General features: G+C 37.6%; 1 protein-coding gene and 1 long non-coding RNA gene across 2 annotated transcripts in view; one reads left to right on the top strand and one right to left on the bottom strand.

Moving 5' to 3' along the window:
* Nucleotides 1-2474: 2474 nt before the first annotated feature.
* LOC106941498 (uncharacterized) overlaps nt 2475-13602 on the top strand; it is a 21342-nt gene continuing 10214 nt past the window's right edge. The window contains exon 1 of the long non-coding RNA XR_001423385.1: nt 2475-3055. This is a non-coding gene — a long non-coding RNA (uncharacterized LOC106941498). The remainder of the gene's footprint in view (nt 3056-13602) is intronic.
* LOC106941497 (HMG box transcription factor BBX-like) overlaps nt 10180-13602 on the bottom strand; it is a 19428-nt gene continuing 16005 nt past the window's right edge. Inside the window, exons 5-7 of the mRNA XM_015024546.1 lie at nt 11819-12004; nt 11283-11475; nt 10180-11177 (exon numbers count right to left, since the gene is read on the bottom strand). Coding sequence (XP_014880032.1) covers nt 11099-11177; nt 11283-11475; nt 11819-12004 — 458 coding nt within the window. The 3' untranslated portion in view covers nt 10180-11098. The remainder of the gene's footprint in view (nt 11178-11282; nt 11476-11818; nt 12005-13602) is intronic.

Here is a 13602-nt window from a genome sequence, read left to right as displayed (position 1 = left end):
AACCAGAAAGTGGCAACCAGATCTGATGTGTTATTTCAACAATAAAAACCTAATGAACAATCAAATTTTTACTTTTTTCCCACTAATTTGCCGTGCTCATTGCTGAAAAACTTTCTGTTTCCAATGAATCCTACCACTTCTGGGTGACAGAGGGACACCTCTAGAACAGAACCAGAAAATATCAAACACATATGATCTATAATTTCAAAATTAAATCCTTTTTAAACAATACGTTTTTACTTTTATATACAAAAATAAGTAGAAAATGTAAAGAGTTGCCTCACTCAATCATCTTATTTATATACAGATTTTTCTAATTATACATCAGATCTAGTTGCCACTTTCTGGTTCTGTTCTAGAGGTGTCTGTCACCTAGAAGTGGTAGCAGTCTTTAGAAACAGAGAGTTTCTCAGCAATGAGCACGGCAATTTAGTGGAAAAAGATAAAAAAAATGACTTTTGATAGTGTTTTATTTTGAAATTACACATCAGATCTGGTTGCCACTTTCTGGTTCTGTTCTAGAGGTGTCTCTCTGTCACCCAGAAGTGGTAGGATTTTTGTATTAGTTTCTCAGCATTTATATATTATTTTCTGTTTGCAAATGCTGCGGCTGGATTTGAGTAGTTCAAACTTGGACCGGATGTGCGCTTTTATTGTGAAAGCAGCACGTAAATGGGTGTACCATAATGTCGTGCACTTGTATATTGTGTACTGGGCCGGCTGGAGTCAGAGCCGGCTAGCTTTACCGCGGTCGACCACCAACGGTCCAGTTCAACAGCCAAACATTTATGATAGGGTCTTTGTGTTTGTGTGAAGCTTAAACTTTAAATGACATTATTCTTATGTTTTGCTCTGTATATTTCTGAGGTATTTTGGCTTTAAAACACCGTGTTTGATAACGTCTGATAATAATTAAAACTTCGCAATGTCTGACATTGTCTAGCAAAATGTTTTTACGTCAAGCTACATAGCTGCTACATTGATGAGCTACTCTATGCTGTAGGTGGGGATATGTTGTTTGCTGCTGAGCATAATCATTTTGTGGCTAAAACAAACATTATTTTTACATCAACTTCTAAGTTGAAAAAAGACTCACCTGATAAAAATACATTTTTTAGCTATTGGAGTAACGCTTAAGAGAAATTTATTTAACCAAAGGATGTCATGAATATGTGTGTAGGGCTGCACCGATTGCAGTTTTCTGGCCAATCCCCTGGTTACCGATCTTATAAAAGCCTGACCTGCCGATTTTGATTTTGGCTGATATTAATTTTTTTTCTTTGAAATGTTGCTAACTATAGCAAGAAAGTCACTGAGTTACAATAGTGGGGTGAATATTGTTAACTGTAAACATTCAGACCTGATCTGGTGGGCCGGTCTGTCAGTCAAACCTCTCACTGTAGAGCAGAAGAGGACAGAAACTGAATTTTAAACCTTTGCTGACGAAGATAAGATTAGGGGATAAGATGGGCTTCACATGTAATTATTGGCCAATCACAATCCCCCAAAATTAAGGAAATTGATGCCCAGAAATCAACTTTTTGATAAACCGGTTGGCAATAAATGTATCCTATATTATACATGTATTTAATGTAAACAGCATTGCCAGAGATGCAATAAGTTTATAGGTGAGTGAATGATTTAATGATCGGTCTTCTGATTGCAGCCAGTCCACGTTGTTAGCAGAACTAGAGGGCCCCAAAACCACATTTCGCTTAGGGCCCTGGGCCGGCCCTGCTTTAAGGTTCTGCTGGAAAATTTGACCGGGAAATTCCGAGTCGATTGCCGAGTTGGATTCTCTGAGTGAGAAACAAGATGGCGAGCTGTAACCCAAGGCACCTTTTAACTGCCGTCTAGCAGGAGCTACGCCCTCTGCTGGACGTTATGCATCATCCAAACTGGTATGACCTGAGCCCTGCAACAGACTGGCGACCTGTCCAGGGTGTACCCCGCCTCTCGCCCGGAACGTTAGCTAGAGATAGGCACCAGCAACCTTCACAACCCCACTAAGGGACTAGGGTGTATAGAAAATGGATGGATGGATGGATGGATGGATGGATGGATGGATGGATGGATGGATGGATGGATGGACTGCCCATGCTTGCTGCTGAATTAACAGTGGAGTCAGAGAAACAGGATTAATCCTTCAGGATAATCAGAGAAAAAGACATTACATTTGAAGCACATGTCTTTTGCTGAATTGTTTTCTGTTGTATTTTATTTTATTTTATTTTTCTTCAAACCACAGAAATTTAAACAATTCTGTGGGGTTTAAAATAGAAATAATAAATGATTAAAACAAGAAATTAAAAAACTTAACCTCTTAAAAAAAATACAAAGTAACTCAAATAGACTTAAAAGACAAAACACTGTAAATCAAAGTGGATTAGCAGTATTAACTGGAAATTAAATAACCTAGGTTGAATAAAAATTTAATACCTGACCTTTTAATACCCCCTTTAATACTCCTTTAATTAGGTTTAAATTTCCAAACAGGGATTAAACAAAATATTCTGAAAGAAACAGGGAAACTATTTTTGATTGAATTTTGTGTTAAATGTATGTCAACTGTTTGTAATATTGTTATTTCCTTTCTTTTTAAATAAATAAGCCAGTTTAAACTTATTTTCTGGTCTGTGGTTATTAATACACCAATACATTTCACTACTCTCGTAGCAGAACCTTACCTCTGGTCTTATTGTGTGTTCTAGTTACTGTAATCACATTCTAAGTATTGAGCTAAGCATTCTAAGCTTGTTATAGCTGGTGGGAAGCAGTAACGGAACCTTTTGTCTCTGGCCTTCATATCAGGTCTTATGTTGTTGGGTTGCTTTTATGTTGTGCAAATAATGCCATTTCCTGCTATCTCCCTCTCAGAGAGGGCGATTGCAGGAAATATCGCTCTCATATTGCCTAAAATGCTTCAGTGTTTTCATCCTCAGACTTTGGGTCTTATCTGCAGTCCTACTGCAGATCTAGTGGGTATCTCACTTGGCGGCCATAGATAGTTCGAAGTGTGAGAAACTTGTGGAACCTCCTGACAAGCAATAAACAGGTAACTTGTGTCAGAAACAAAACTTGTGCAGCATATTTTTGAGAGTGGTTATATTATTCGTGTTGTGACTGTTTGTCCAAAACTGAAATTCAAAAATAAAAAAACTTAAAACTTAAAGGTGATCAAAACAAAAGGTGAATCCAACTCAAATAGTCACCTGATGCACCATGGGTTTCTGGCTTACGCAGTCCAAAAAGATAAAAAAAAATTAAAAAATTAAAATTCAGTTCTTTGTTGCTTTATTCCATATTCAGGCAATCACAGGATTCTGCTGCTTCTCCTGCTCTGATTCCTGCTCCTGTTCTCTGACTGATTGACTGACTGGTAGACTGATGACTGGCAACTGATGATTGATGACTAACTGAAGTGACTAAATGGTAAAAAACTATATGACCAATTTGACCACCCATGTGCATGAGCTACCTAAAACTTAAGTATTTATACTGTGAAACACCCATGTCCAAAACTGAAATTAACTAATTAAGTGAATTAGTAACCAAAAAATGTATTCTAAATAACTAGTATTAAACAAAATTTCTAATTATAAATCAATTAGAAAATAAGCAAATAAAATAAACTAAATAATCTAAATTCTAAGATTTGACTGAAAATAGAGAAATAGCTCCTACAATTCCACAAGCCCGTCTAAATGGGGGTGAAAAGTCCCTTAATTCCTATAGCAACATGTAAACCTGTTGCAATAATTTGGACAAAAAGTTTGTCCCACAATTTGTAAGACTTTCTTTAGGAATTCCTACTCTAGAGAAAAGCTGCAGGAGGCAGGGTTGCGACGTAATTATTCTAATACAAGAAATTTACAGGAAAATGCTAATATGGGAGCATGCCAAGACAGGTAAAATATGGTAGTTTCCCAGCCAAAATGGGAGACTTGGCAGGTATGAGTTAGCAACATGTCAGATAGCAATAGATCTGAGTACAAAGGCCTCAGATATTAGTAATGTTTGAATATTACCAATGATGATCTCCTTTCTAATGAGCCCACAAAAGGTGCCTTTCAAAAGGTGCTCCAATGATTGGCAGCGGTTGTAGCTGCCATTCACTGAATCATTTACCTGAAAGTGAACTGACACTTTTCATAGGAAGGCCAAACAAAATAGCTGCTGATTCTACCGAGTGTCTTGTGAAAAAACATATGACCGACCCAGGTAATTGAATTTCCCAACTCCATAACTTTGTACCTGAAGCTTCACACTTCAGACCTCCTTTAATTTCGTAAACTGATTTTTCCAGGAAGTCTACCTGGCCCTGATGAGTTCCCTCCACCCCTGTCACCCTTTCAAACCAGGGTTTAAAAGTAGAATCATCTCTCTGGAATGCAGTAAAACTGAGGGATTATTAAAATAGGTTATCTGGCTTAGACAACTGTGATGTCCCTTCATCACCTGAGGCAACTGCCCACATTTGATATGGGCAAGGATAGCATCTTGTGGGGGGCGGCTTAAGCGCACCTCCATCCCGTCCCCTGAGCCTCAAATACCCCTCGTGCCCCTGCTCTTACAACCAGAGGATCTGAATGTCAATAGTGCTTAATGCAAACCATCCTCATCCCCCCAGATCTCCCACCCACATCAACAACTTTGTGGAGTGGGAGGGGGTATGGTGGTGCAGGAAAGGCGGTTCAACAAGGGAGCCAAACAGGCTAGGATTGTGTCTGCCTGAGCCTTTTAACTTATCCCTTCTTTTCTGAGCTGTAGACTTCTTAGGCACAGCTCAGAAAATTTACTAGAGCTCTAGACTTTTTAGTCTAGAGCTTTACTGTATGTGTGACATACCAGGTATGTATGTTACACATACACACCTGTTGTAATGTATGTGTGACAGTATAAATGAGGGGGATTGACCCTCTGATGGAGCTCCATAACTCTGTTGATAACAGCAGGTTATCTGCTCTTTCTGATAATCTGAAAATGTTCAGATTATCTGTCTCATGACACAGTGATAGTTTTAAGTAAAAGACCTTTTTTCTGTAAGTTACATACTTCAGCCTTAACCAGGAGTTACCAAAACAAAATCAAATAAAACTGACATGCATAGATAAAATTTATCTCTCACACACACACAGACAGGTTTAACAGAAGTTATTTTAATAGGTGTTGTACAAGCAATAGTTGTGTCATCAAACAGTGTTCTGACAGCAATGTGGGCTTGATAAGGAGAAGGGGGATCCCACAATACAATGGGAATACAGTAAGGCAAGGCAGCACTAAAGAAATTGGGCTTTAACAATCAAAATAGCACATCATGAAGAACATTGTTTACATAATGTATGGCAAGCACATGGTTAATAATGTCAATTGTTATACAACTTATCAGTTAGGTAGGCATTGAAAACTATCATTGCAAACTTAGATTAAAAATAAGGAAGGCGTAATCTACATTCTAGTTAAGGATGAATGATCTCATACATGATTATGTATAAGCTAATACATATAATGCTTTTTTTTCTGTTTGAAGTTTGACTAAACTTTGAAGAGCTATAAATAAGCTAAAACTCGCACAAAAATATTCTGCTTTGCAGGATTGTCCCTACTTTCGAACCGGAGAAAGATTACCCCAAAACTCAATGCAACAGTCAATAGTTGTCAGTTTCATGGATGCTCACTTGCTCCAAGAAGTCGTTTGGGCAAACTCATCGCACTTCCACTGAATTAACAGTGCAGCAGCTGTCCTTACATTAATTGTTAGAACAAAATATGCACAGAAGCAACAGTATACCATCATAGCATACCTACGGTACAATCAAGGCTGAATTAGAAAAATATAGGTAGAAAATGATTACATTCAAGAAGACAGTACTAGCACAAAGGGGTATTATAGTTAATCTTTGTAACTAATATAAGAATTTTGAACCTTAAAGAAGCATTTTTAAATAGAAAAGTCAAGAGGATGAAGGGCTAATCTGTAGATGTGCAGTTTTTACTGGATGTTTAGGTACATGGAGGAATTCCCAAACTACTGTGAGTGGATGAAATATATTTATTTATTTTTTTGTTTAACGACCATGATAATTTTGGTTTGGGTCATAAGGTGCAAATACTTTATATTCCTTGTGTTGAGGTTGAGTCAAACTCTGAATTCAAAAACAAACACAATTTTATTAGATAATTACAATGAATTGTACTGATAATGTTACCTGAAGATTTAAACATCTAAAAAATCCAGTGCAACAGTTACGCTAGCATGATTTATATTTCCTCCAACAGGATTTCCCTTCGAACCATACCATTCATTTTCTTTGGCAAATGTCAATAAACTCACTTGCTGTAAGGAGGTATATTCCTTTAAGAAGGTAGGGTGTTGAGGGTTGATGTGGACACAGGCGCAGGGACTCCTTATTTTCGACAAAACAAAAGCACATGTGTTTTTCAATTCTGTTTCAATGATGGAAGTTTCTTACACCTGAAGATATACATTTCCATATACCGATTCTTATTAAAATTATGACAGACTGTAGTTTGGTTCTCTGTAGTCTATTGTGCTACTCTGTTGTATTTTAAACCCAAATGAGCAATTCCAGGTTTCTAAAACCCATTTTGTGTGACATTCCATAGCAAAAAGCATCTTTAGGACATACACCAGCTGCAGGGCTAACAGGACTAGCGTATTGTTTATCCACCAGATAAGTACAAGTGCATCCATTGTTCACACACTTGTGAACAATGAAAGGCCTCATTTTTTAATAAAAAAGGAACAATATTAAATAAAATACAAAAAAAAAAAATCTATCTAAATTGCAGTAGAATTTTATCTAGAATGTGGTCATGGAAGTATTGGACTACACACAGAGGAACAAAGAGCTCCAGGGGAACGAGGTGTGGCTGTTGGTCATGGTAAAAACTGCAGACAAGTTTTTTTTTTTCTGTTTATCAATGAGCTTGTGAAGATTCCAGCAAATCTGGGAAGACAACAACCTGCATTGCTGAAATAAAAACAGGGACTTTGGAATGAAATGACTCTTATCGAGTATTGTTGATATATACAGAAATATATATATGCATATATACTCTGAGCAACAACAACAGGAATCAGCTAAATGCTTTGCCTCCACTAGCTCTAGCTAGCTTTCTTATACTATGAAACAAATCAGACTAAGCAAACACTGGATCTGAGACTTAAACGCAAGCCTACACTATGAAGCAGGTTTCTTCAGTAGATTGGGTAAAACTAACCCAAACCGTAAGGATGATGTTTACTGGTATTATAAGACTGACTTGATCACCTCAGCACTTACTGTACATTTAAAACAAACAGAGTTGGACTGACATAATAAATAATAAAATAAAACAAAATGAAATAGAGCTGAAAAACAATTTAGCATAAAAAAAACAATGCAAAAAAATGGATGCATGAAATTAATGAACTATTGTACAGCTAAAGCTATATTTATTATTCCTAAATGTGTCACTTGTTAGGCACAAGGCACAAGTTAATTTTATTCATTAGTACTATTCAGAAGGATTTAAATGTTTATATTTAAGTTTTTTTAATGTCTTGCCTTAATACTTTATTAAAGTGTTAAATATTTACTTATAGTAGGACTGCGAAAGAGCTTCTCTATTCTATGTCAGGCGAATCCAACCTTTATAATCCAAGAAGCCATTTTTGCCATCAGTCCAGATAAATAAAATGTGTTTAAAATTTTGCATGATACTTTGAAAAAAGACCACCTACTTTTTTCAATAAATATATATTTTGACATTTGTTGTGATTCTTAAATAACCACAATTTTATTTCCATTTTTAGGTTGTAAAATAATCATAAAAAAACTTGTGCCAAAAGATGAGTGATACATAATGATAATAATCTAATCAAAGAAAAAATAGATTTTACTAATTATGTTGCATTTATCTGTCATCTCCATTCACTTGTACTGCAGGGAGAGAGCTGGTGGTTAATCTGCAGCAGTCGTTAGCTGCTGGGGATAAGCCAACTGGCTAGGGCCATGGTTAAATTATGATTATTATGTAATTGTTTACATTCTTCGTTGCCATAACTTTTAATAACTTTTTGGAAGTTATTAAAAACTTATTCACATAAGATTTTAATCTAATTTCTTATTTAATGGAAACACCGCAATTGCAAAATTGTGTGTGGGGGGGTGAGGGTTTATGTTAGCAGAATATAGAAAAAGATTTGTGCACATTTGTAATGGAAATATAGCTACTGGGCAAGGGGCAGGGTACGCCTGGACAGGTCTCCAGTCCCTCACTGGGCAACATAGACACACATAGGATAAACAACCATCCACACCCACACTAAGATCAATTTGGAGAGACCAGTTAACATAACCTTCAACTGCAAAATCTATATATAACTTTACCCAAAGTTATGAAGCCATTTTGGAATGTCCAAAGTGCCAAATGCAGCTCAGGAGCAATATGTTGCAGACCCCTGAATTAGGCCCTGAAAAAAACTATTAATAGAAAAGAGCAAACTTAAAATTGTTTCTGTCAAAGCTGGATGATGGTTCTATACTACTGTCTATTTCATTAATTTTCCCTGTTATGTGCACTGATTGGTGGATTTCTGATGCTTTGGAGTAAGGAAGGTTTCAAGCATACAGATGACACAGGTAATAAGACAAAATCATGAACTGAACCTGAAGTTGCTTTAAAAGGCCATTAAAACTTGCTTCACAGTGCAGACTGCTGTTTTTTCATGTGGAAACTACAGCCAGCTTGATTCAGTACGTCGAAGACACAACTATGGTAGAAGAGCCCTGTGGCTAGTGGGGGCATTGCTTTACTCTTCCATGTGCAATTTAAATTTCATCATTTTGATTTCAAATTAGTGCAGTTTGAGACTGAATACACAAGCAATGAATGCTCTGTGGAAATTATGCAGACAAGAAATTAAAATATTTTTCTCAAGTGGTGAGAAAACTGCATTCTACTGTTTAAATATGCTAAAACCAAGATGATAAATCTGCTTCACGGCTTTGTGGTGGCAAACAGCGTGCAGGTGGGAGGGTTAAGGCTAGATTTTAGTTCTGAGAAGCCGGCTTTAAAAACAGGCACCTGACTTTCAGGTACACTGAACAGAAACATAAGCAATAGCAAAGTCCTCTGCTATTATGAACTCTAGTTCAGATGTAGGGGATTTGCATTTCTCTTAACATTCAGTCCAACATTAGTTGACATAAACTTTGCTTAAACTAAAAAATCTTCTCATAAATATAAAATGCTCATTGATACATACTAGGTCACTAAATTAGTATATCACCAAAATGAACTGAACAAGTAGTTGTTAAAACTGGGCTATGTTTTTATATATAAAAAACAGTTTTTAAAATATTTGCTAAAACTGTCAGTATGTCCTGACAGTATACTATGAGCCAGTGAAAAGATTGATCTTCTCCGCCTTCTCCCTGAGCTGCTGTTGCTGTCTGAAGAAATGCAACACTCCCAACCAGAAACAACCAATCAGAGCCAGGAGGAAGGTCTTAGCGATGTCAGTCAACCTCATGTACGTGCTGCTCATGGTGCTAATGGCGAAGAAACAACTAACCTAACCTGCCATCATAGGTGGTCTGATAGGGACAATCTGAAACATTGTAGAAAGCAAGACGAGAGGGGGTGAGTGCAGCGCATACATTAGAGTGTTTGACAGCACTAAGACCCTCCTCCTGGCTCTGATTGGTTGTTTCTGACTGAGCTGTGTATTTCTGTAGTTTGTACTGGGAGGAGGCAGAGGAACTCATTTTTTTTTCACAGATTACTTGTCTCATATCATACTGTCACAACATAATGACAGTTTTAACAAATATGTAAAAAAAACATATTTTTTACAAGAGTAACATACCACAGCTTTAAAGGAAGTCTGTCACGATCATTTACCCTGGTTAAAAGTTATTTTGGGATGAAGCTGGAGGCAAAGAAGCTTGTCCACATACAAATGTGTTCAGAGAGGTGCGGGAACTATTCATCAGGTAAAACAAGATAAACATGACTGCAAGTCAAAAGCACTTTCACAGCCCCATTTCAAAAGTGAGGTCTTTTCAGTCACACTTAACCTTCAAAATGGCTTCCTTATAACAATATACAACAAATCTATAGGAACCACCTATAAAAAGGAAGCCATGAACTGAGGAAAGCTTGGTTTTGTTGCACAGACTAATCAGGTGTAAATATAGACGGTGTTTCTTTTCGGTGGCGGTGCTAAACAGTACATAGTGACTGCAGCCACAAAACGTGCCATTGTTGATGTTTTCATTTCCATACATATGGAACACATCAGTGTAGATGAATCTTTTGTGCATGTGGCTGTTGGGAGTGATCCATGTCACTGCGGTACACAGCAGCGAGAGCTTGCATTAATTGGAGGATCACTGAGAATTCCTGACAGATGAACCAAATCCTCAAATCCTCCTTTCTGCCCAAGCTGAGGATCTTCTGATCACTACAGCAGAGATACTGAAAACCAAGAAAGCAATTCATAAAGCTCCTTCCAAAAGTTAAGACCCCATCTCTCTTCAAGTTGTGATGTATGTGGAACTGTGATGGAAGTATATAAATGGCCCCCTTTATATCTAAAAACTATTGACAAAGGGATGATTTTAGTTTGCATAACACAGGAGCTGTTGACCTGCTGCTCGGCAACAGATCAACAGTTCAAATGTTCTTGTGACCATTTTTCTCAAAGCAGCTAGTGCGCTTGAGAAAACAGTCTACCTGAAAGTCCACCTTACCTACTCTACTTGTTTCTCAACAACTGGACTGTACTAACCACCACTTACTGTAGGGAATTCACTGAGTGTCAAGTACATCATCCATTGAAGACACAAAGCTATACTTTGAGAAAAGTATTCTCCCTAAAGCCTAACAAAGGCTCAGGATGAAACACTGAGACACCAACAGAGGGGCAAGCTGGAGAAAAGGAGAGGGTTTCTTTCCCCATATATTAGATTCAAGCAAAATCAGAGTCTGGAGTTTGTCCGAGCCGTCCAAACAAATGACCTCTCAGAAAAGCAAAGCTTCACTACTATTGTTCATGTCATCTTCTTCCAGAAGCAGCAGGATAACTTCACTGATCAGCGCAGGATATGAGAACCGGAGTTTGTGCAAGTTCTTTCTTCTGGCTTTTAGCTAAGCTTCTCTGGCCTCTGAAATATGGACATGAGACAGGACAAACATCACAAGTCTACCAAGACATCTCATGTTGTTATCCATCTACTGAACAATATATGAGGAAAGCCCAAGCTCTTTACCTGTGAACATTTTCCATGGCTGCTACCTCAGCAAGGGCTGCCAAGCTGAAGAAAGCAGGTAGCTCTGGTGGCAAGGTGTTCCGCCCAGTCTCCTCTGCTGTGGGACTGATGTAGCACCTTTTTTCATTGCATAAATTCAGTTGGTTTAATGGCTTCTTATCCTGTTCCTGTTTTAGATCCCTAGCTTTGTTTTCTGTAAAAAATAAAATAAAATAAAAATTCATATGAACATATCTAAAAAATTAGCAAAACACACATTTCACTTATTTGGTGATTTAGGCAGAATATACTGTATGAAATGGGTATCTTAAAACAGCAAAATGTTACTTTATAGTATAGTATATCAATCATAGTGAAGCCCCAAACATGTTAGTCCAAGAGTATTTATGCTGACTTTTGTAGTATTATTTAAATGACTAGAAAATCCTCAGCCCAACAACACAAGTCCATTTTCTTTCCTCTCGCTGCTCAAGTTAAAAGTTAAAATCCCAGACCATAAGCACAACGATTCATAAATGAAGCACCTGAGAACTCACCTTCAGCTGCAGAAACACTGCCATCAGCCGTGCGCACCAAGTGTGTAATCCTGGACTTCCTAGCCTTCCTCTTCTGGCTGCCAACCAGCATCTCCACGCTGGAGGCACCATGGATGTCAGGGAACATGGAAGCAGAGGGCTGGGCTTTTGAAACTGAATCCAACTGCCAGCAGTTACTCTGTTCCACTGCAACATTGCACAAAACACATCAATCATATCAACATAACTTCTACTTTTCACAGTTTGTGACAGGAAGGGTACAGCAGATAAAGAGTTTGCATAACATTCCCACAAAAGCACAGCAAAAAGGACAAACCAGCCCTGCACAACAGATAACCTCATTATTCACAACATTTCAAAGCTGAGCAAACAAAACAAAAACCTGACTAAGTGCAAAACTGTATTTACTTCATGTAAAATAAAAGAGGATGTTGTACTACAGTTTTTTCAGCATGAAAAAATATATTCCATAATCTATAAGAAAAAGTCAGCATGCTAGCAAAATCTGTCACAGCAGCTGTTGAGGTTCATGAACCGTTAGGCTAAGGTGGAAACAAAACATGACATGACTGAGTGGATAAAGTTTTAATTGGATTAGAAGTTAATTTGACTGGAGCTGCATGTAAATTAACTCTGTATTCAGGATTTCCCCCAGAAAACTTGCTAGGCCCAGTGGTTGGGGGGCTGAGGGAGCCCACCAGTGGCCCACTGTGTTTTTGTGTTAAAAATGTCCAGTTGACAGGAAATGTTAAAATATTACTGGGTTACTTGAAGACAGGGGCGGATCTACTGGGGTGGCAGTTGCCACCCCAAAACGAGAGCCTTGTCACCCCTGTTGCCAACCCAGCTAGCGACAATAAATTCAATAAATAGTTATGGCAAATCGGACATTAAGCGCATGGAACTCTTTTGTCCGACAATATTGAATGCAACACAATGTAACCTGACACCCACTGCTAAGTAGTGGGAAGCGCGAGTGCCAGCAGCATTGATGGATAACTGTTGATTTTATTTATTTTTTGTTTTATTATTTTTCTTATTTATTTTCTAAATTTAGACAGAAAGTAATCTGGGTCGGTCCACTTTCTATAAGTCTAGGGGCCTGGTGAAGGACCAGCATGCATTTGGGTTGCAGAGCTCATGGTTTTTACCAGAGCAAGAGAGGTAGCATGAGAACAGAGGAAAGTTTGAGCTCTGTAATTGGTGAAAGAGGAAAATAAATCATCAAGAACAATCAATAAGTTTGGACATTGAACCTTCTTTTGCCTGTGTCGAGAAACTTGACCCCAGTGCCTCAGTAGTGGCTTGGTGGAACTTTTATTGGATGTTTGGCTTGGCAAACAATCAGAAGTGTTTCTGTCTATTTTGGTTCTTCACCTGTTTATCAGCTTTATTGTAGCTTTATTGTGGTGCACTGCAGCCGCTGCAATTCCTAAAAACAAGCGACAAAAACTGATTTAATCCCATGTGTTCACAAAACGTGATATTTATAACAGTCGTCAAACTGCGGATCCTACAGCATATTTAAAATAAACGATTGACCAATATTAATAGAAATTTGCCCTTTCTTGAATCTTGACAAGACTAACAGAAACTAAATTGTTTATAGATTTGTATCATTGAGAATTTATCAAACATCAGTTTTCTAAGTCTTTTTTAAGTCATATAAAGAAGATATATCTAATAACAAATGATGGCGCTAATATTTTCGTGACAGACTTGTCTTTGTCCTGTATTGGGATAAAATGATTTTCTGGACACAGTGCATATCAATTGATATGCAT

Source organism: Poecilia latipinna, unplaced genomic scaffold (genome assembly GCF_001443285.1).
Source record: "Poecilia latipinna isolate Pla-1442-1.1 unplaced genomic scaffold, P_latipinna-1.0 Scaffold3704, whole genome shotgun sequence".
NCBI lineage: Eukaryota > Metazoa > Chordata > Actinopteri > Cyprinodontiformes > Poeciliidae > Poecilia > Poecilia latipinna.
The sequence above is the reverse complement of the archived record's forward strand: the minus strand, read 5'-3'. Positions and strand labels throughout refer to the sequence as shown.